General features: G+C 44.1%; 2 protein-coding genes across 6 annotated transcripts; one reads left to right on the top strand and one right to left on the bottom strand.

Moving 5' to 3' along the window:
- The first annotated feature begins 1,409 nt into the window (after positions 1–1,409).
- LOC136505120 (protein NRT1/ PTR FAMILY 2.9-like) lies at positions 1,410–5,438 on the top strand. The gene is made up of 2 exons (XM_066500217.1): positions 1,410–1,883; positions 3,667–5,438. Exons 1-2 carry the CDS (start codon positions 1,589–1,591, stop codon positions 5,271–5,273), a joined length of 1,902 nt encoding a protein of 633 aa, XP_066356314.1. The 5' UTR covers positions 1,410–1,588; the 3' UTR covers positions 5,274–5,438.
- Positions 5,439–6,016: 578 nt separating this feature from the next.
- On the bottom strand, positions 6,017–11,893 carry LOC136505122 (acetyl-CoA acetyltransferase 2-like). 5 transcript variants are annotated; one of them, XM_066500219.1, is made up of 15 exons: positions 11,739–11,893; positions 11,531–11,597; positions 10,730–10,828; positions 10,458–10,631; positions 10,231–10,336; positions 9,828–9,966; positions 9,024–9,101; positions 8,871–8,936; positions 8,642–8,727; positions 8,058–8,157; positions 7,746–7,856; positions 7,626–7,667; positions 7,255–7,341; positions 6,680–6,799; positions 6,017–6,251 (listed from the first exon to the last, which is right to left on the bottom strand). In XM_066500219.1, the coding sequence occupies exons 2-14, from the start codon at positions 11,556–11,558 to the stop codon at positions 6,710–6,712; spliced, it is 1,206 nt and encodes a 401-aa protein (XP_066356316.1). In that variant the 5' UTR covers positions 11,559–11,597; positions 11,739–11,893; the 3' UTR covers positions 6,017–6,251; positions 6,680–6,709. The 5 variants fall into 5 exon arrangements, with proteins under 5 accessions (XP_066356316.1, XP_066356318.1, XP_066356317.1 ...); XM_066500221.1 differs by having other exon boundaries at positions 6,017–6,240; XM_066500220.1 differs by lacking the exon at positions 6,017–6,251 and adding an exon at positions 6,346–6,518.
- Between the last annotated feature and the right edge of the window lie 9,295 nt (positions 11,894–21,188).

Below are 21,188 nucleotides of genomic sequence, written 5' to 3'. Positions count from 1 at the left end.
AAAAGCGATATTTACATTATCTCTAGGACAGAGGTATTACATGCTCCCGCTCTCACATATATTGTAGCCTTATTATAGCGCACTGGAGCGTGAGGAGCCATTCAAAGAGACCTAAATAATCGGACTGTGGCTAACAAACGTGCAGCAGCAGTAGTAGTAGTGTAGAATAACAAACGTACGGAGTATGTACATATTCAGGCCTTGTTTATTTTTTCACCTTAAAATTTAGTCTCTATCTCATTGAATATTTGGACACATACATAGAGTATTAAATATAGACTAAAAATAACTAATTACATATATTACGATTAATTTACTAGACGATTTTTTTAATCCTAATTAGTCAATAATTATTTAGGCTTAATAAATTCGTCTAGCGGACTCCTGGGCAATTTTATAACCTATTTTATTATTACTTATCAAACATTCTCGTGTAATATCTTGATGTGACGTCCTTAAATTTTAGCTTATGGTTTTAAACACCACCTCAGTAAACGCGCCGTGGACTGGTGGTAGCTACACGTACGTACGTTACAGAGGTCCATGGCAGGCATGTGTAGAGAGAGCGGGAGTGTCCGCGTGACAGACGTGTCGATCTGTGTGCATGTGTCAGTGTGATGATGGGTCTGAAACGCGTGCATGTGCGTGAGTACTATCTAGCAGGTGCATCTCTCTCTATCGTGCTAGTACCGTGTGCGCGTAAACGTACTCCTATTTTGCAGACCGATATCAAAGCTTAGGTAGGTGCTGAAGCCTCAAGGTAGGCGTCGGGCCTGTTTCTTGTCGCTTTCTGCGGCATACGTATCTGTACTGTACGTAGTATGAAGAAAAGACACAGAGAGGGGACTGGAGGCTGCTAGCTGAGCCGAGTCCGTGTGTACGTTTGGTAGCCGACAACGGACGAGCTGACGGGGCCGGGATGATATGACCAAGGTTTTAAATCATCGGTTAAAGTTATTTAGCAGATGACATCTAAAACAGTTATAGCGGAGATTAAATAGGACTATAGTGGACTATAGCTGCTAAGTTCTACATAAACATAAACATAAACAGCTATAACTGGCTATAACTATAGCTATAATCAGAGATTTAGAACCTTAGATGACAAGGTTCTAAATCTCCGGATAAAGATATTAAGCGGATGACCTCTAAAATAGCTATAACGGAGGCTAAATGAGGCTATAGCTCACTATGGCCACTAAGTTCTAAGTAAACAAAAATAGCTTGATCAGAATCAAACATCTATAGTCGATTGTAACTACAGCTATAGCTGGAAATTTAAAACCTATGCTACTGATAGGTGAGTGATAGGCATCGCAGTAGCTCGCATTGCACTGGCCTGGTATCCGAGAGCAGACCACAAATCCTGGTATCTCGCATACTCGCCTGCCTGCCTGCTTCTCTTCATTCCCAGCAGGCCATCCGAATCCGCGGCTGGGCTCGCTCGCTCGCTTGCCTATTTATACGGCCGACGCGGTGGCTCCTCCTCGCTCTCCTCAGACCAGCTTATTTTTTCAGCTCGCTCGCTCGCTCAAAACAAACCACCAGCAGAGCAGACCAACTGCTACCTTAGCAGATCCATCCATCCATGAGCAGCAGTAGAGCACTTAGCAGCAGCAGCAGCAGCTCTAGCCTGCTAGCCTGCCCGTCGTCGTCGTCCTCGATCCCAGCACGACAGCCGACGATCATGGAACAAGCCGACGACGATCAGCGGCCGCAGCCGCAACTGGAGATGCCGCAGCACGACAAGGCGTTCGCCGCCGTCGCCGTGGACGAGACGGCGACCACCACCACCAAGACGAAGCAGCTCTCCGACGAATCCGACGCCGGCGAGCCAGAGGAGGAGAACTACCGCGGATGGAAAACCATGCCCTACGTCATAGGTGATGTCAGCACTCCTATGTTACATGCATATATACATACTTCCTCCTCCTTCCGTTCATAATTAAAAGATAATGTAATCAATTTTCACTTTACAAAAAGTAAAACGTTTTGTGGTTTGATCAAAGTTATTATATAAATAAAAAAATATAACATTTATTTATGATACACAATAAGTACCACCAAATTAAGTTTGAAATCTATTTTTGTAGGAAATCTAGTTATTAGAGAAGAGACATAGATGTTAATAATATTCACCGTAACTTTAGTAATCAATCAAAATGTACAGTGCGTACGTACTGAATTACATAGATACATAGATAGATACTCCTATTGCTAGCTGATTATTCGCTGTACTATTTGAAATTGGTGGATAAAACAACTAAGAGTTGCATATATATATATATATATATATATATATATATATATATATATATATATATATATATATATATATATATATATATATATATATATATATATATATATATATATATCATATTATACCACGCATCTTTTCTTTGGTTTATCACCTACGGATTGGAGTTAACGTACCTCACACACACAACTGCTACTAGTATATATACAATACGTTCTATCCTAGGTAGGATTTCAATTGTTTTTAATTGTCCCCACAACAAAGCTAGCTAGGAGTAGTATAGTAGAAAACAAACCTCATCAAGTCTCGGCTCCCTCCTTCTTCTTCTTTTTTTCTTGGCATTGCATTAAAAAGAAGACCTTCTTATGTAGGCTCAGAAAACCTCCGAACCCCTACCCTACCCTTACACAGTGGCACCGTCGCCCTGTGCGAACGGACCTGTTCTTAGACCTGTGCTTTGGCGTGGGACAGACGAGGAGGATTTTTTTAACCCAGCCTGAAATTCACTCCCACGGGGAGTCAAACCCAGGACCTAAGGAGTGCCGCCGGGACGCTCTAACCAGTTGGACTAGAGGCCCTTGGCTTTGGCTTATATGGGCACGTTAAAAGTAAATTAATCGGTACAATTATATTATAAATAGCCTTCCTACCAGCTGTTGCATAATAATATATCTATATGTGTAAATTAAAGCGGCACAGAGAAATAGAAAATCAACTGGATCGGAGTACATCAACTAGATACCTACCATCACTAACATATATAATATATAGTTAGTGTGTAAGAGTATATATGATGCCTGCCTGATGTAGCCATCTTGTATCAAGTGAAGTGTTATGCATGGTGTGATGGTTATTACCTGTTAATTGGCTAGCTGTTGTTGTCAATCATTATATATTGGGACCGGGGCCCGGGGGCAAGGCAAGCAGCCAAGCAAGCACTGCTGCTAGTCTCTGCTACTGCACTGGGACACTGGTCCTGCATGTGGTCCATCGTCCATCATGGAGACCACGGGTAGCTTATTAGGCGGGTTAGCATGCACAACCACAACCATGTAGATGTAGGCACGTACACCACCAACCAGTGAAATGAAAAGCTAAAAAGCTGCCGCTGGCTTCCTGCGTCGGCGTCGCCGGCCGCCGACAAGCGGCTGCACTGCTTCGACTTCGTCACTTGGATCGATCCGTGTGTGTGGCTGTGTGCACCCAGTAGAAAAGCCAACCCAATAACGGCGTGCCTACGTGGCACCCAGAAGGGGAAGCTGCATGCATGTATGAGCATCACTCGCTCTCGATCGAGCAATCATTCGTTCACTGAGCTAAAAGATCCATGAACGCAAAGTACTGCCCGCGCATGCAATGATTAATCGTAAATTCGTAATCGATCATGATTATTCATGGGCATGCAGGGAACGAGACGTGCGAGAAGCTGGGCACCATCGGCACCACGGCCAACCTGCTGGTGTACCTCACCACCGTCTACGGCATGTCGGGCGCCAGCGCCGCCACGCTGCTCAGCCTCTGGTCGGGCACCGTCAACCTGGCGCCGCTCCTGGGCGCCTTCCTCAGCGACTCCTACCTGGGCCGCTACGCCACCATCGCCTTCGCCTCCATCGCCTCCTTCCTCGGCATGATCATCCTCACCCTCACCGCCGCCGTGCCGTCCCTCCACCCCGCGGCTCACCCCAACCCGACCGGCCCGTCGACCCTCCAGATGGCCGTGCTCCTCGCCTCCTTCGCCCTCCTGGCCGTCGGCGCCGGCGGCATCCGCCCCTGCAACCTGGCCTTCGGCGCCGACCAGTTCGACCCGCGCACCCCCGCCGGCCGCCGGGGCATCAACAGCTTCTTCAACTGGTACTACTTCACCTTCACCATCGCCATGATGATCTCCGCCACCGTCATCATCTACCTCCAGAGCAACGTCAACTGGGCGCTGGGGCTCGCCGTCCCCGCCACGCTCATGGGCCTCTCCTGCGCGCTCTTCTTCATGGGCACGCGCCTCTACGTCCGCGTCCGCCCCGAGGGCAGCCCCTTCACCAGCTTCGCGCAGGTCCTTGTCGCCGCCGCGCGCAAGCGCCGTCTCCCCGCGCCTTCGCCCGCCGACCTTTACGACCCGCCGCACCGCAGCAGCCTCGTCTCCAAGATCGCGTACACCGACCAGTTCCTCTGCCTCGACAAGGCCGCCGTGGGCACCCCCGACGACGTCAACAACCCCGTCAACCCGTGGCGCCTCTGCACGCTGCAGCAGGTGGAGGAGGTCAAGTGCCTGGCGCGGCTGCTCCCCGTCTGGTCCTCGGGCATCGTCTACTACATTGCGCTCACCAACCTCGGCAACTACAACGTGCTCCAGGCCATGCAGACCGACCGCCACGTCGGCCGCGGCGGCTTCCAGATCCCCGCGGGCTCCTTCGTCGTCTTCAACATGTTGGCGCTCACGCTCTGGCTCCCGTTCTACGACGGCGTGCTCGTGCCGGCCATGCAGCGCCTCACCAAGCGCGAGGGCGGCATCACCCAGCTGCAGCGGATCGGCGTCGGGATCGTGCTCTCCATCGTCACCATGCTCGTCGCCGCCGCCGTCGAGAGAGACCGCCGCAGGGTCGGCGACGCCACCTCCTGCTTCCTGCTCGTGCCGCAGCAGATGCTGGCCGGCCTCTCCGAGGCGTTCGCCGTCATCGGACAGGTCGACTTCTACTACAAGCAGTTCCCGGAGAACATGCGCAGCGTCGCGGGGGCGCTCCTCTTCCTGGGATTCGCCATCGCCAGCTACGCCAGCGGGATCATGGTCAGCGTCGTGCACCGGACCACGGGCGGCCGCGACGGGCGCCCCGACTGGCTGGCGCAGGACCTCAACCAGGGACGCGTCGACCTCTACTACCTGCTCATCGCCGCCATGGCCGCGGTCAACCTCGTCTACTTCGTCGTCTGCGCGCGCTGGTACAGGTTCAAGAAGCCGGCAGCCGCCGACGCGGACACGGAGCTGGAGCTGGAGGGAAAGGTTGCGGCGCCTCCAGTCTGAATGCTGAGGACGAGGAGCTATTTTCTTTTCTTTTTCCTCGTCAATCCAAAAAAAAAGGACGAACTTGCCGTGCAGTGCAGGGTACGAAGAAAAGTAGTACTGTAGTAAAGAGTACTAGTATAGGTAGAAATAGACGTATAATTAACAGAAATACTATACAACACACATGTTTTAGCAAAAAAACACATTGATTTTTTCTCTCTCTCTCCCTCTCTTTTCAACTCTCCGTGCACTCCCACAGCGGCGTGACCAACTCGGCTCCCACGGAGGACCAGCGCGCCAGCCAGCCAAAGGACCGCCCGTCCTATACGCGTATACGCGTGCGGCCGGAGGACTGCCCGTCCTATACGCGTGCGGCCGGAGGACTGCCCGGCCGTCGGATGCCCGATTTGTTCTTTTGTTCTTGCATAGAAAAAAAAATATTTCTTATGATCTGTGGATCTGTGATCGTGATTATCTAGAGGTAGAAGAAGACTGAAGGTAGAAGGAGGATGGAGGCGGTTAGATCTTAATTCTATGGTAAAAAAATTCATGTGTTGAAACCGCATAAAACGCATGGTTATGTAGTAGACAGACTCATAATTAAAGGCCACAAGGGAGGGAGAGGGACAGTCCAGTACAGGTTGCAATGCAAATCCAAATCGATATAATTATTGGTTGATTACTCCTCCATTCATGAGATCAACATGATTAGCATCCATCTCAATTTTGGAGACTGACAGCAATTAATTAACACAAGGAGATAACAGAGCATGTTTATAGCAGATGCAGAGCAATCCACAATTCACAGGGCTCAGAACAGAACAGAGTTCCATTCACAGAAAACGCTGACAACTAGTGATGAGTAGCTAAAGGCAGGCAGGCTCCAAGTATCTTCAACTCATCGATGACACCAAGGCAACTGGAAGCAACAGTAACAAGAACTGACTTGCACCATGTCATCCCGTTCCAATCCCTGCTCCCTGGACTGGAACCCGGCTTCTCCATTGTAACATCGTTTCAGTAGATGAATTTCAGTTCACACAAACATTTAAAACCAGAGTCTCCAAATGGGATGTAAAGATAGATAGAATTGAACAAAGAGTCGGCTCCATTTCTCTTATTATTGCAGATGCAGGTAGCAGAAGCACAACACGCTTTATTGCCGGATTAACTTAAGAATCAAGCTACAACACTAAGCATACACCAACGTAAGAGTACAAGGTCGCCTCAGGGAGCTGGTGCTAATTGCTAGAATGATTGCGCCTGCGACGTAATGTTGCTATGCTTAGTGAAGCGGCACTACAGAATGATTGCTCAATCATGTTCGGTTGAATTATGCAGATAGTAGCACCTGGGATAACTTATGGTCATTTTCAATGCTCCATCATGTAATAAATGAATGCTATTGAAATAGGTATACTCACTGTTTTGAGTCTGACAAAGCTCAATATTTCTTATGCGAGCTCAACAACAAGAGCTGATGCTCCACCTCCACCGTTACAAACACCAGCAACCCCGATCTTGCCACCCTTCTCCCTAAGAACCTGTTAAAAAGAAAAGAAACAAGGACTATTGAGGAATGACCACCATATGTGCAATGTCCCAAAATGATGGCAACAGACGATACCAAAGATTTGTGAAACAAAGGGTAATAGTATGCTGTCATATGAACTTATGGATTCTTTTCAAATATGAACTTATGGATTCTTTTCAAATATGAACTTATGGATACAGTTTTCATAATCTGTGAGTCAAGTATCAATGTCAAAGCTTGGATTTGCAGGGTTACCTAAGTTCCTATTTACACACTGAAAATTCACTAACGGAACACTAGCAATATACTAGTAAAGATCTTTTACCCTTTCCTGGCAAACGCTATGATATGCTCAAGGCCTCAAGTATTTGACGCAATTCATTATTTAATTACAGATTACCTTCCAACTTTTCTACTATAAAAACATTGTGCATCTTTAAACAAAGGGATTAAGATAAAACTTACACCAAGAAGGGTGACCAAAATGCGAGCACCACTGCACCCAAGAGGATGCCCTAAAGATACAGCTCCTCCATGAACGTTAATCTTTTCCTGCAACCACATGTGTTGTTAGTACAGAACTTTATTATCATGCTATTAAATGCTGCTGTTGCCTACAGCAAACTACTACTACAAAAGAATCAAGGTGCATTTTCTGAAAATGACATTTTAGCCTTTTAAATTCACACACAAGAAATGTTATTATCATGCTATTAAATCCTGCAGCTGCATAGCAAACTACAAAAAAAAAATCAAGGTACATTTTCTGAAAATGACATTTTTAGCCTTTTAAATTTACACACAAGAAATGACAGCTCAATATTGGTAGCACTTACTGAAGGAATCCCAAGAAGCTTTTGATTTGCAAGTGCAACAGCCTGTACTCGAAGTAAAAATAGATATTATTACTAAAAACAATTATTCAGTGAAAGAAACTCTCAGTAGTCAGCACATACCGAAAATGCTTCATTAATCTCATAAAAATCAACATGGGATGACTCTAATCCAGCATTTGCTATAGCCTTTGGTATCGCAAGTGCTGGGGTGGTTGTAAAGAGTTCCGGAGCCTGTATAAACAACATTCATGGTTACAAAATAAAATTCCAGAATACAATTTTAATAGTTGAGAAACTTTTATGTATAAAATAGTAACATAAAACTGTCCGAGAAAATAAACTCCCAATATCCTTGAACATTTAGATCACAATGTAAATATCAAGACGAAACATACTCTACTCTCAAGTGAGATAACTGTTACTGTAGCTTACTTGAGCTGCATCTGCATATCCTCTGATCCTTGCAAGGACTTGCAGGCCAAGCTCTTGAGCCTTCTGCCCACTCACCAAAACTAATGCAGCAGCCCCATCACTGATCCATATAAAAGCAAATTAGATATGATCGATTGTAGCTACACAAGCGGATAGTAGGCAGTACACAATGGACAGTACCAGTCAATGGAAAAAATAGCAAGTGCAAAGTGAGATGAAAGAATTTTGAAGACAACCAAGAAGAAATTATACACATAGGCTGATTTTCCTTTGAATGGGCATAAGACATTACAAACAGTTCTTTACTTTCTTATGTGATAATAAATCATTTACAAGAAGAAAAGTTACAATCATTTAACAAATTAGAGCATACCAAGCCCCTAAAACATAATAGGAGTGCCAATTCATAAGAACAAACACAAGTCAAATATGGTATGCACAGGACAGCAACAAAAATAACAAAATGCAAGCATAATGTAAAGAAAGAAGTTAACAATCATCATAGCTAATCACAAGAATTATAATACAACTGAAGATAAACTTAAAAGGACTAAGTAACAATAATGTAAATGTCGAGAAGTTACCTTATACTAGAAGCATTTCCAGCTGTAACGGTACCACCATTCTCCTTGAAACTTGGGCGAAGTTTCTTCAGTTTTGCTGGGTCAAACTAAGAGACACAAGAAATTGCACGGCATAAGTGAAACAATCATCTGCACAAGTCCCCATGTAAGGAGGCCTGTTGCACCATAGGAAGAATAATGAATCAAAGGGCACGCCAGTCTTATGTCTTTGCTGCATGAGAAAATTTACCTTATCCAGGCTTTCATCTTTCTCAATAAGTACAGGTGGTTTTCCTCTCCCAACGGGAACTTCAATCTGGTTGACAAAACATTGAACATAATATGGAAACCAAACAAAGCATATACTGTAATTTCAAGTCCTAGCAAAGTGAAAGAAAATCACCGGAACAATCTCCCATGCAAAAGCACCACTGTCACGAGCAGCGATTCCACGCTCATTGCTTTGGATAGCAAAAGCATCCTACGAGCAAACAAGTAAAATCAATACACCAGAAATGGCAAATATATTGCACTGCAACATATACGAAAATACATATCATCAGATACGGGAAGATATTCCCAGGCAACTGATACAGGAATGTAATTAGAAGAAAAAAGAAAACGGATACAGGAAAATAACTAAAGTATCAAAGTCTAATGTTGTGTACTGAAGAGCAGCTTTTAAGAGACTAATAATATCTATATAGCTTGAAGGACATGGATAGTACTCATTTTTTGCATGGCACATCTACTTCCATCTTTCGAAGCAAGCAAAGAAATGGTTTCCTTGAAGATCCAGAGTATCAATTAAGCCCACTCTAGCAATCAAGCTACAATCCTGATATTCATTGCTCCTAGAAAGGTTGAAACTACTAATTCACCATAGAGACTGGGAATGAAGATGCCAGTCCAGACCGTTCAGGATGATAAGCATGATAAAAATTGGAAAAAAAACAAGAGAAGAAGAAGATATTCAGATGTTCGGGATATGGTGGTAATGAAAACAAAATCAGGGCACCCTTAAAACAAATGCCAACAAGAAATTCAAACAGTAAGGCGCATGATGGTGATGAAAAGAAAATCAGAGTGCTCTCAAAAGAATAATTGGCAATATTGACCCAACTATTGAAAACCACCAACTATGTGTTGACAAACATAGGTATAAAATTATAACAGAAGGCAAATACTATTATCTGCAGTGAGAGACCTGGTCTTCTCTTGTGAGGGCATGATTGTCAGCACAAAGCTCGGCACACATTCCCATGGCACAATCGTTGTATACATCCCAAAGTCCATCCTTAAGCATGGCATCAACAAGTGTGTCATGTCCAAAACGAGATCCTTTCCTGCATTTGTAATTAGCAGGTTTGTCAGATTATAGCAGTTGGAATCTGTTTTAACCAAGAACATATATAATAATTTCAGCATGAAACTGGCCACTTTTTAATTGCCTTGCTGATGGTAAATGCTCGAATCACTAAAACCAAGTGTAGAAAGTGCAATTTAAATAAGTAAACATCTTTTATCTGTCAAATAACTCAAGATGGTGCTTTGGTTATATGGCGTTATGCACCATGATACTGGATGTATCAAAACAGTACTTTGCATACCTAGCTTCAGCAATGTACTTTGGGGCATTGGACATGCTTTCCATGCCACCTGCCACAACAATATCATTGATACCCAGCTGAATTGACTGTGCGGCGAACATAGTAGCTGCAGAGTGTGAAGAAGAGGAAGAGCATGGTCAGATGATATATATATGTCTCACACATATAAACAAAGACCAAACAGCGAGCAGATTATACAAGCACAGATAGATGAATTAGGTTCAGACCTTTCATGCCAGATGCGCAAACTTTGTTAACAGTGGTGCAAACAACAGTGTTTGGTATCCCTGCGCCCAGAGCGGCTTGCCTTGCAGGAGCCTGTCCCAAATTAGCGCTCAAGACGTTTCCAAAAAAGACCTCCTGCACGAGGGCCGGATCCACATTTGCTCTTTTCAGAGCAGCTAACGGCCCCAACCAATGCTCATGTCAGTGCTATTATTGGGGCGAAACAGATACACCTTGTTTGTAGCTCGAAAAAAAAAGATTATTTGGATGTCACCTTCAATTGCTATAGAGCCAAGCTTCGTCGCGGGCAAGGAAGACAAGGCACCGAGGAAACCACCCATAGGGGTGCGTGCAATCCCAACAACACATACATCTGTGAGCAAGGAAGAAAAGATTATCGACTGTTGAACATAGAAAAACCATGTGGATTTTTTCTTTTTTTTTAAAAAAAAGAACATGTAGAATGCACCTTCCTCACACTGAATGTATAAACTATGGTTACTTTTTTTGAGTGGAATAAACTATGGTTACTTATACATCCTTCCGATGGTACAAAGAAAAAACAAACAAAACTTGAAAACTATAACAAAATCAAGTAATTGCAGTAACTTGTACATACAGCCAAGTAAAGTAGTGTGTGTGGCACTCCCACCTGTGCAGTCCACCAAAGGGGAGAAATAGAAATTGTGGACGTATTTTGCAGGACACTAGGAAATACCATACCAACAAACCGTGGAAAGCTAGCAATGAGTCCTATGAAATCTAGTGTACTGTCTGGCAAAGAGATATCGCTACGCATACACAAGGACTGAGACATGAGAGCAAGCAACTAGAACGCCCCCAATGGCCGCAGAACCAAATTAAAGGCGCTAGATTTACATGGAGAACAACCAATTCCTAGCTCGCGAGTAACATAAACCAAAATTTCACCAAATACAGGGGAAGACCGCCTCCCAACATGTCAGATCGGTCGCTGGAAGTGGAACTAGAATGCGAATGGACGCGCCGGGCATGAGGATGCCGAAGTGTGAATGAGAGAGGATGCTTATCAGAGTCAGAGAAGACGCGATAATACCTCTGGGGGCGATGCCGTTGGATGCCATGGCCGCCGGCGGTCCGGACTATTCGGCAACACCGAGCACCTGCGAATCCAGAAACGCAACAACAATGGAGCATCAATCCGTGATCCATCCGTCCCAATAGAAAGAGAGAGAGATCACGCCGGCGCCTGCAGAGGCGGGCTGCCAAGAGAAGAGCAGAGAGAGGAGGAGACGAGAGCTCACCTCAGTGGCGAGTGGTGACGGCGGTTGGCGGAGTGCACGAGGAGATCGCAGTCCGTTATTTCTAGCCTTCTAGTCTAGTAGTTCTACGGAGTACGGAGTAGGCTTCAAGCAGGCTTCAGTTGGGCTCGGCCAGAGCTGAATGGAGCTGGGTGTTTTTTTAAAAAAACAAATAAACATTTTTGATAGGATGAAGTAGATTGGTCTTGAAGCACATTATGGCACCATGGATGGACTTTATTTATTTTGACAATAAATAGACAGGTGAGAGTTCAGCTATACCTACTAGACAACAGAAATTAATTGAAATTTTTTTATGCATTGCTTTCTCTAGAAGAGCAGCAGTCTCCCTCACAATACCCAGAGCTGCTAAGGCTCTGATTGGATCACATTATGGCACCATGGATGGACTTTATTTATTTTGACAATAAATAGACAGGTGAGAGTTCAGCTATACCTACTAGACAACAGAAATTAATTGAAATTTTTTTATGCATTGCTTTCTCTAGAAGAGCAGCAGTCTCCCTCACAATACCTTTGGATGGCGGCCGCTAAATTTAGTTCCTCCTAAATGGTTTAGTCTCATTTAGTCACTCTAAAAGTTAGCATTCTATCTTCGTGACATGATCTTTGGCACCATATTTTCACCTACTCCAGTTGATTCCATAATCCATCATCGTTCCTAAATGATATGCATAAATGCAATGCATACTTAAGTCAAACAGACATGCACAAAGATACTTACAAGCACGAAAGGACAAGCAACACGTCATCGTGGTTAAATTAGGGTATAAAACGTTCTAGATTCAACTCTCATCTTCTCCCAAATGACTTTCTTGTGACTTAACTATTATCAAACCATCACAAGTTATTAAAATCACCACTTTGCATTTATACATATAAGTGAGAGCTATCATAACATGCAAAGCACACTTCTACTTACTAACAAAGTAAAGCAGCATTACTCGGGTAACATGTAAGCAAGTAGCATATAAAGCAGTTATTAACATTATTCTAAACATCTAGTATATATAAAAGCTTAATCGCATGCAACGTGAAATTAAAAATCAATAACTTAGTAATTAAGCATCCACTAAATCTAAACTTTTACCATAGCACAAACACATCAACACTAGCCTACCATAAAAATTTCACTATATTTGGACTAATACAACATGCTCTATTAAATAAACATAAAGGCTAGATTGCACAAACAACAAAAAACTTTACACTAAAGCATATGATATAATATGTCTACTGCATAGAGCTAGTAACAAGGATTCCAAAACATATTCATTTTCTTTTTTATGATTTTTCTACTATTTACTATGAATTTCCAAGCATTCAGTCGATTACTGAAATTAACAAAACACCGAAAAAGGAAAACAGGTCCTTGGGCCTGAAGCGGCCCAGCTCGGCCTGGTCCAGCGGGCAAGGCAGCCCAGCCCAGCCGGAAGCGGCCGGCCCACGCGCGGCCTAACCAGGGAGGCACCGGCTCTTTTGCGAAGAGACCCCGGAGCTTCTCTCTATTCAACCCACAGTACATCACACACTATGCATCACTATTTATATGAGTCACGGTTTGCATTGGGAACCCTAAAAAAGTTTCTATTCCTGCTCCCACTCCTCTTCTCCAACCTCGCGACAGAGCAAAGCAGAGGAGCGCCAGGGCGAGGTCGATACCGGCCGGGGGAGTACTCACCGGCGATGAGGAGGTGGTGCGTGGGCAACGGTGGGATCGGGCGCACCCGCTGGTGGACGCGGCCCGGCCAGAGATGGAGCGTGGAGCCCCAGCAACGTGCGTCGGCGCCCAGGAGCAGGCGGCTCTGCGGTGGGGGCGCGCCGGCCGCGAGCGGTCCCAGGCGAGGGGCACGGGAGATCTTCAGGGCCGTCGCGCACCTGAGGGACGGGTGGCAGGATCGAGAAGGGCCCTCCGCAGGCTGGCCGTGCGCACGGCTGGCCATGATGTGCAACGCGGCGGTGGCGGCTATAACACCCCAGGTGTTTGCCACCAGTTAAGCAACGGGTTTGAGCTCAAACATGGCATATTAAGTGATGATGAAGATGTCAAGGTCAAACCTATGAAAATGAGCCCCAACCTAAACTTGGATATTGCACCCTTGCTTTACATATAGACCCTTGTCAAGATATATGATTGGCTAGTGTTATTGGAATATCTTCATGTGTCTTACATCAATACCCATCTATATTGATCCATGGAAAAGTTTCGTGAAGTTTGGAATCAAGAAGTCACATGAAATGACAAGTTATGTCCTTGCTTGAATTAATTTATAAAGTGAATGGAATTCTTGATCGTCAACCAAACCTTGCAACCATGCCCAAATGACTCTAGATGAACTCTACAACAAAAGTCATGAAAGGTTCATGTTGAGCAAATGCCAAGAAAATGCTTCAATAAATCACGAAGGATAATTTAAGCTTTATCGTGATCCTACTTTGGTCTAAGTAGAACTATAGCTTCTGCACCTATTTTAAAGTTGGACATTAAATAAAAGTTGAAGCTCATGTTATGTAGAAGAAACTTTGTTTTTGGAGTATACCATGGATCGACTCAGAACTAAGTCTAGCAGTGGCTCAAAGTTGGAACCTGCTGCTGATTTCAGCACTTAGAAATATTCTAAGTCTAGAAATTCATCGACATCGGCATTGACGTCTCACGTTCTCCAAATTTTGTTAAGCAACTCGATTTGGTCCAAAGATAAAAGTTGGAGTGTACATGATGGCGAAGAACATGTATAAAGATGGCACTCGTTGGACCTTGTCTTGACCATCGATTTTTGGAGTTTGTTAATCGCCGTCAATGCATTGACAATGCCACTTTGGAGACTAAATTACCCACTGTTATGTTGCTCAAATGACTGGAGTGCCTTAATGAAAAATGTAGAGTAGGCTGAGGTGAACAAACTTCATTTTTGGCCCAAGGTCTGATTCGGCCTGGAAGTGGCCCAAATCGGCTCCCCACCTTGCCCTCACCAACGCACGCCAGGTGTTCGACAGCAGGCCGACGCGTCAACCATGCAGCAGAGCGCGCCCTCCATTGCTGCCGCGCGTCCCACCTCCGCGCCACGCGTCTCTGTCGCTCCCTCTCACATTTGGTGAAGCCCGACGCCCTCCATGCTCGCTCAGCACTCTCCCTCACTCGCCCCTTCTCGCTCTGCCCCTCTATGACGCTGAGCGCGGCCACGTCTACCATGGCCGGTGGGCCGAGCTTGCCCCCGCTGCATCCCTGCTGCTTCCGAGCCCTCTCGCCGCATGAACCATCGCCTCCGCCTCTTCCTCCTCTACGACCGGCGCCCCTCGTCTGAGCCGGAAACCACCGGAACAGCCCGACCATCGGAGCCGCTGCCATCGCCGCCGCTTGCTGCAGTGGCCGTGCCGCCACAAGCTGCCTCGGGCCGAGCTGGACAGACCAGCGGGTGCGCGTGGACCTGTAACACCCCGGGTGTTTAAAATACTAAAACTGCCATATCATCATATGCATTGCAAGGCAATTGGTCATATTAAAACAAACTTTGAGATGCATACACTAAAACAAGTTTATATTCATGTGGTATGTGTTGAATTGTATTGTTTGACTCAAGTTCAAAGTTTGTTTGGATTTCGAATTTTTCGAGAAAACCCTGATTTTCAGCATTTAAATCCTACCCTAAAAATCCATTTCAAAATCTAAGTATATTTTGGGGTTGAGCCTAAAAGAAAAAGTGTAGAGCTTGTTGAGTTGTACAAAGTTTGTTTTTGGAGATTTCAAAGTTGTTATGAAAAATTTGAAGTAATTTAAAAAGGCATGATTCTTTAAATGTTCCCTTTTTGAATTCAAATTTGCATTTCAAAATGTAGACCGAATTAGGGGGTGGTTATAAAAGCAAAGTTGTAGAACTTTAAATTTGGAGCAACTTTTATTTTTGGAGATTTTTGAGTTGTTACATAAATTTGGGAGTAATTTGGATTTTTAAATCGAATGGTAGTTTTGGTAATTTTGATGAACAATAACCGCGGAAGCCAACTCACCGTCTACGGTCTTCCTTCTGCTTCCAGACGCGACGGTGGCCGCCCTTGGCTTCGCGCTGGCATGGGAAAGGTTCCTGCGTGGCTTCTCCTTGTTTCTGAGCCGCTCTATAAGGACTTCACCGTCGCCGTTTTTCGCCACTCTCCTCCTCTGTTTTCCAGTAGCCATCGCCACTGCTCTGTCGTGCGTTTGCCGTCGCCGCAGTGCCTCTACCATTTCGGTAAAGCTTGTTCCAGCTCCGCCTACTCCTTGCACACCTAGCCAACCGAGTCTTGGTGCCTGATTCCACTAGGAACCCGCTGTGCACGCCTTTCTTCCTCGCGGCCGGCAACCTCACCGTCGTGCTTGCGCCGTCGTGGCCAGCGCTCTCCGTTTTGTCCACCGCAGTCGCTGGAGCACCGCCACCGTCGACATTTTGCTCCGCCGTAGTTGCTCGGATCGTCGACCTGCTTCAACGTTGCTTCTCCAGCCCGTTCTTTGCTCCATCGAGCTCGGGGTGAGCTACTAGTGCTTTCTGTACATGTCGAACCACTCATCAGTTGCTCTTCCGATCTAGCTTTATGCTCCAGTGCGTTTGGGGTGAGCTCCTAGTTCTTTCCGAGTTGTTTATGTGAGCTCTAGGTTCTTTTCCGAGTTGTTTGTGTGAGCTCTAGGTTCTTTTCCGAGTTGTTTGTGTGAGCTCCAGGTTCTCCTGGTTCTTTCCGAGTTGTTTGTGTGAGCTCCAGGTTCTTTTCCGAGTTGTTTGTGTGAGCTTCTGGTTCTTTCCGAGTTGTTTATGTGAGCTCCAGGTTCTTTTTCGAGTTGTTTGTGTGAGCTCTAGGTTCTTTTCCGAGTTGTTTGTGTGAGCTCCAGGTTCTCCAGGTTCTTTTCCGAGTTGTTTGTGTGAGCTCCAGGTTCTTTTCCGAGTTGTTTGTGTGAGCAAGTGGTTTGAAAATGAAATTTTCCTTTTTCAGATATGATTGAATAGTGTTGTAATTTGTTATTTTTGTGTAGATTTATTTAGAGCTCCAAAAATTATGAAAATTTTTGTGTGACTTCTCTGTGATGTATAGTATTTAAGAAAAATATGAAATAATGTTTTTCAGTACTTTTTGAATGTGATAAAAATTGCTCAATTTATTAATAAATGGATTTCTATGATTTTTCTAGACTTATTTAATTGTCCAAAAATTATGAAATTTGTTTTGCCACTTACTTATCATGTAATGAACATGTACCAAAATTTTGGGTTCAATTAGAATAAGTTGATTTATTTCATAATTTTGAATGAAATAATTAATTCATAAAAGCAAATAGTAACCTTTAATGATTTAGGTTTTGTTTGAAATTTTGGATTGAGTGATGACCTTGGGTCATTAGTTGATAATGAGCCTTGGCAATTGATGTATGTGTTACGAAAAAGATTTAGTCTGTTTGACTTGCAACTGTACCGCGAAGGAAAGTTGTAATCAAATTATTAATTTTTCATCCATCGTCAAGCATCATGTTTCGTATTCCGCATCATGTTAAACATGGCATTGTTATTACGTGTAGTGAACGAAGGTGAAAACGTGGTAGTTAATCAAGTTGTTGAGGAGGTTAATCCGTCTATTGAGGTCGGATCGAATACTTGTGAAACGTCGCAGGAACCGGACTTTTCCGTCAACGAAGGCAAGCCCCGGATGCATACAACCCTACCTTGTGTTTTACAAATTAATTTCGCTTTTGCTTTCCATTACTGCATTAAGTGATTAGGAGTTAAGTAAGAGCCTAATTGGTGCATTACCAACCTTGTTATTCCATATTTACCATATTACCAATTTTAAATTCGTATATGCCTAGTCTTGCTTAGCTATGCGTAGAACAATGAAGTCGGGTGACTACCTGCCACCTGCAAGTTTTAAATGGAACCTTGGTTACTTATGTTTTCATGTGATATGGGAATGTGGAGTAATAATTCTAGACCGGGCGGACTCGGTGTGTGTGAGCCATAAGACATGGAGGTCTTGTGAGCGGATTCTTTCTGCCTGTATCGATTAAGGCACGTCCGTTGTTGAATTACATGAGGTGAGAATTTGTAGTACTAACCACATACTCCGGTAAGCCTGAACTTGGCAATTCTATTACGAGAATGGCTACTCGCGCACTAGGAGTGGAGAGATGGCGGGAATAGCGTGTACCCACATGGCAATGGGCTGGATTGGTGGAGTACTGTATTCTCGGGTGGCGCGGACCCGTTCTTGCCTTAGAGGATCCGGGAGTAGGTTGATATATGTAGGTCGGGGACCTGCATATGTCGTGTGGTCTGGAATCCCCAGCTGGGTTTGTAATCGGTTCGAATCGTCGTTGCTCCTCGATTATGGAGACTCAACTCACTGTTCATCATCGTAGTAATAATAACTGGAATTTGAGTAAGGTTTGAGAAAGTGTTGGTTATGAAGTTTCATGATCTCATTACGGATCATGTCAGCTTTGTATATGATCTTTTGAAGACAAATATGTTAATAAAAAGAATCTTGTTAAAGAGCTTTTACGCAAAAGAACTTTGATTATTGCTAAAGCCATACCTTGAATCCCTGAGCTTGCATTCCTAAGTTCTATCAGTTTTATTTCGGTTAAGTCTTGTTGAGTACTTTTGTACTCAGGGTTCGTTGACCCCTTGTTGCAGGTGAGCCTCATGAGCAGATCTATTTTGGATCGTGCTGCATGACTATCGTTCGTTCTGACGATGAGAAGTAAATGTGTGATCCTTGGGCAGGATGTTTATTTTGGGTGTTATGTATATGTTAATTATGCCACTCCACTACTACTATGGTTTGTAATAATTATTGAACTTAGTTTGTAAGGTTTGAAACAACTGGTTTGTAAACTATGTTATCGTAAGACTTCCGTTGTTTTTACTCTAGTGCTGATATTTGAATAAATGTTGTAATACTGCAATGACTTTGTAATGTGATCCTGCTCGGAAATCGTGGATGATTCGGGGTTCCCCGAGGACACCCGACAGTCTTCTTAAGTTACCAGGAACATATGCATAAATGTCAAAGGTCGTCAGACAGTGACAGGTGCATGTGGGCCCTATAACTTAGGAGGTTCTGCCATAGAATGGTATCAGAGCGATCGTTACAAGGTTTTTTGTTGTATTGTTTTACAAAAACTTCAAAATGATTTGGGATGACTAAATTTAACTTGCTAATTTGGTCCAAATTGCTTCTGACTTATCTTATTTCTTTCTCACCATTCCTTATTTGATTAAAAGGGTCTTGTGTGGTGGAGTAGTAATTTTACTATGCCCTATATAAAAATAAATATTGTTTATGTGCATTATAAACTTTGATGTTTTTGTTCGTAAGAACGATTCATGCATCATGATTAATTCACTCGTTACTTCCTTCACCTCTTAGTCTAGAGTTGAGTAGTGAGACTGGTTTGAGTAATGTAATCCATCATAGCTGCTCTTTAGACTTTGATCAAATGGTCTTACTTGGATTAAATTGGTTTCCTACAGTATGGCTCGTGCCAAGATGACGCCCCGTAAGTCCACTGGACCCAAAGGAGTTCCTTGTCACCAACTTGCCCCTAGAAACAATGGTGCTAGTAGTAGCAGTTCTAGGCCTGATCCCCAGGCGGAGATACAGAGAATTTCTGTAGAATTAGCACAAGCTACTAGAGATAGGGCTTTGGATGCTATACAGGTAGGAGAATTACAGGATTAATTGAGGCATCTCACCACCGCACACAGGAACTGCGAAAGCATGTTAGTTCATACGGTGGAGGGATGAAATGAGGCTTGGCATAGGGAAAATGTAGCTAGAGCTAGAACTCATGAGCTAGAATTCTATGTAGAAGATTTAGAAGAACATAATACCTATCTACATGAGGAAGTTCATAGGCTTAGCAATCTACTAAACCCAAATCATGAGCCTCAAGCTGATGCCATGGACCCCGGTGTCATCCTTGCCGATGATAATGAATCGGAAGAGGAAGAAGAAGAAGATCCTGAAGAATTAGTAATGATCAATGAAAGTGATGATGAAGGCGGTAATAATTCCAGAATGGATACTGAGCCTGAAGTTTGAAGTAATCACGGAAAAGAGTAGAGTTGTATAATAGTTAATTATGGTTAAGCTATGTATCTTGTTTTGGTACTTATAGGGTCTGGTGTTTATAGTAGTAAACCCTATGTAATGTGTCTGGAGTAAGCTTTTGTGCAATTCAATAAAGGCTTGTGAATAAAGTTCGGTTTGTTATGAGCAGATGCGTCGTACGCGGGGTTCGTATGTTCCTGGAACTTCACAAGATGAGGATGGTATTCCAGATCCGCCACCAGTTCCAACAAATCTAGCTGATGCTATAACCGCACTTGTCAACGTGATGGCTGAAAATTCCCGTTTGCTTTATGAGATCGCTCTAAGTAATCAGAATCAGATGCAAGGAAACCGTGGTCGTCACCATAACAGACAGGAGGCTACATATGTTGACTTTACAGACACAAGACCACCGGTGTTCACCAAGGTAGATGAACCATTGGAGGCTGATGACTGGCTTCGAACCATGGAGCAAAAATTTGACCTTATTCCATGCACAGAGTATCAGAAACCTACGTTTGCCGCCCAGCAACTTAGAGGAGCAGCAAGTGCTTGGTGGGCAAACTTAGTGGCTATGCAACCAGCTGGCATTCCAATAACTTGGGTTGAGTTCCATACTGCCTTTAGATCCCATTATATCCCTGAAGGAGTGATGGCAATGAAGCTAGATGAATTCCTTGCTTTGAAACAAGGAGATCAAACAGTGATGCAGTATGTGGGAAGATTCAATCACCTGTCACAATATGCATCCGAACATGTTAATACTGATGCCAAGAAGAAGAGGTGGTTTATGAGAGGTTTGAATACCAAGCTGCAAACAATGATGACAACTTGCACCAATGTCACTTATCATGAGGCAGTAAATATTGCAATTGCTTCAGAGTTAAAGTATCGGCAGCATAAGGAGCTCAAAAAGAAAAAGAGTATGCCGTCTGGATCTTTTGGGGGAAATCAGAAGAGGCAGAGAGTGATTTATCATCCAGTACATCATAATCATCCTCCTTACCGTCCGCCACAGTCTCAAGCCGGGCAACAGTCAAATGTCCGTCCTGCTATAACCTATCTGAATTCACAGTCAACCAATGCTCCTGGTGGCAATACTCCAACGTCACAGGGTCACAACTATCCATGTTACAATTGTGGAAGGACTAGTCATTTCTCTAGGGAATGTCCATATCCTAGGCAGGCTAATCAAAATTATCAGAAGATCCCTGCCAATCAACAACAGGGTTAGGCACCAAACAAGAACCCCAATCAGAATATTCAGAAGGGCAAAAATGAGAGGAAGACAGGACGGGTGTTCTATATTCAAGCTGGAGAAATTCCAGAAGGGGAGCCAGTGATGATGGGTATGTTTCC

Source organism: Miscanthus floridulus, chromosome 14 (genome assembly GCF_019320115.1).
Source record: "Miscanthus floridulus cultivar M001 chromosome 14, ASM1932011v1, whole genome shotgun sequence".
NCBI lineage: Eukaryota > Viridiplantae > Streptophyta > Magnoliopsida > Poales > Poaceae > Miscanthus > Miscanthus floridulus.
Note: the sequence above shows the minus strand (reverse complement) of the source record. Positions and strands in the feature narration are given on the sequence as shown.

Bases quoted from the DNA above. Each gene is read 5' to 3' on its own strand.
- LOC136505120 (XM_066500217.1), top strand. From the start codon at position 1,589: ATGAGCAGCAGTAGAGCACTTAGCAGCAGCAGCAGCAGCTCTAGCCTG. The intron at 1,884-3,666 runs GTGATGTCAGCA...ATGGGCATGCAG, and splicing joins AACCATGCCCTACGTCATAG to GGAACGAGACGTGCGAGAAG.
- LOC136505122 (XM_066500219.1), bottom strand. From the start codon at position 11,558: ATGGCATCCAACGGCATCGCCCCCAGAG. The intron at 8,937-9,023 runs GTGATTTTCTTT...TTTGTCAACCAG, and splicing joins TTGCATGGGAGATTGTTCCG to ATTGAAGTTCCCGTTGGGAG. The intron at 7,342-7,625 runs GTAAGTGCTACC...ATGTGGTTGCAG, and splicing joins AGCTTCTTGGGATTCCTTCA to GAAAAGATTAACGTTCATGG.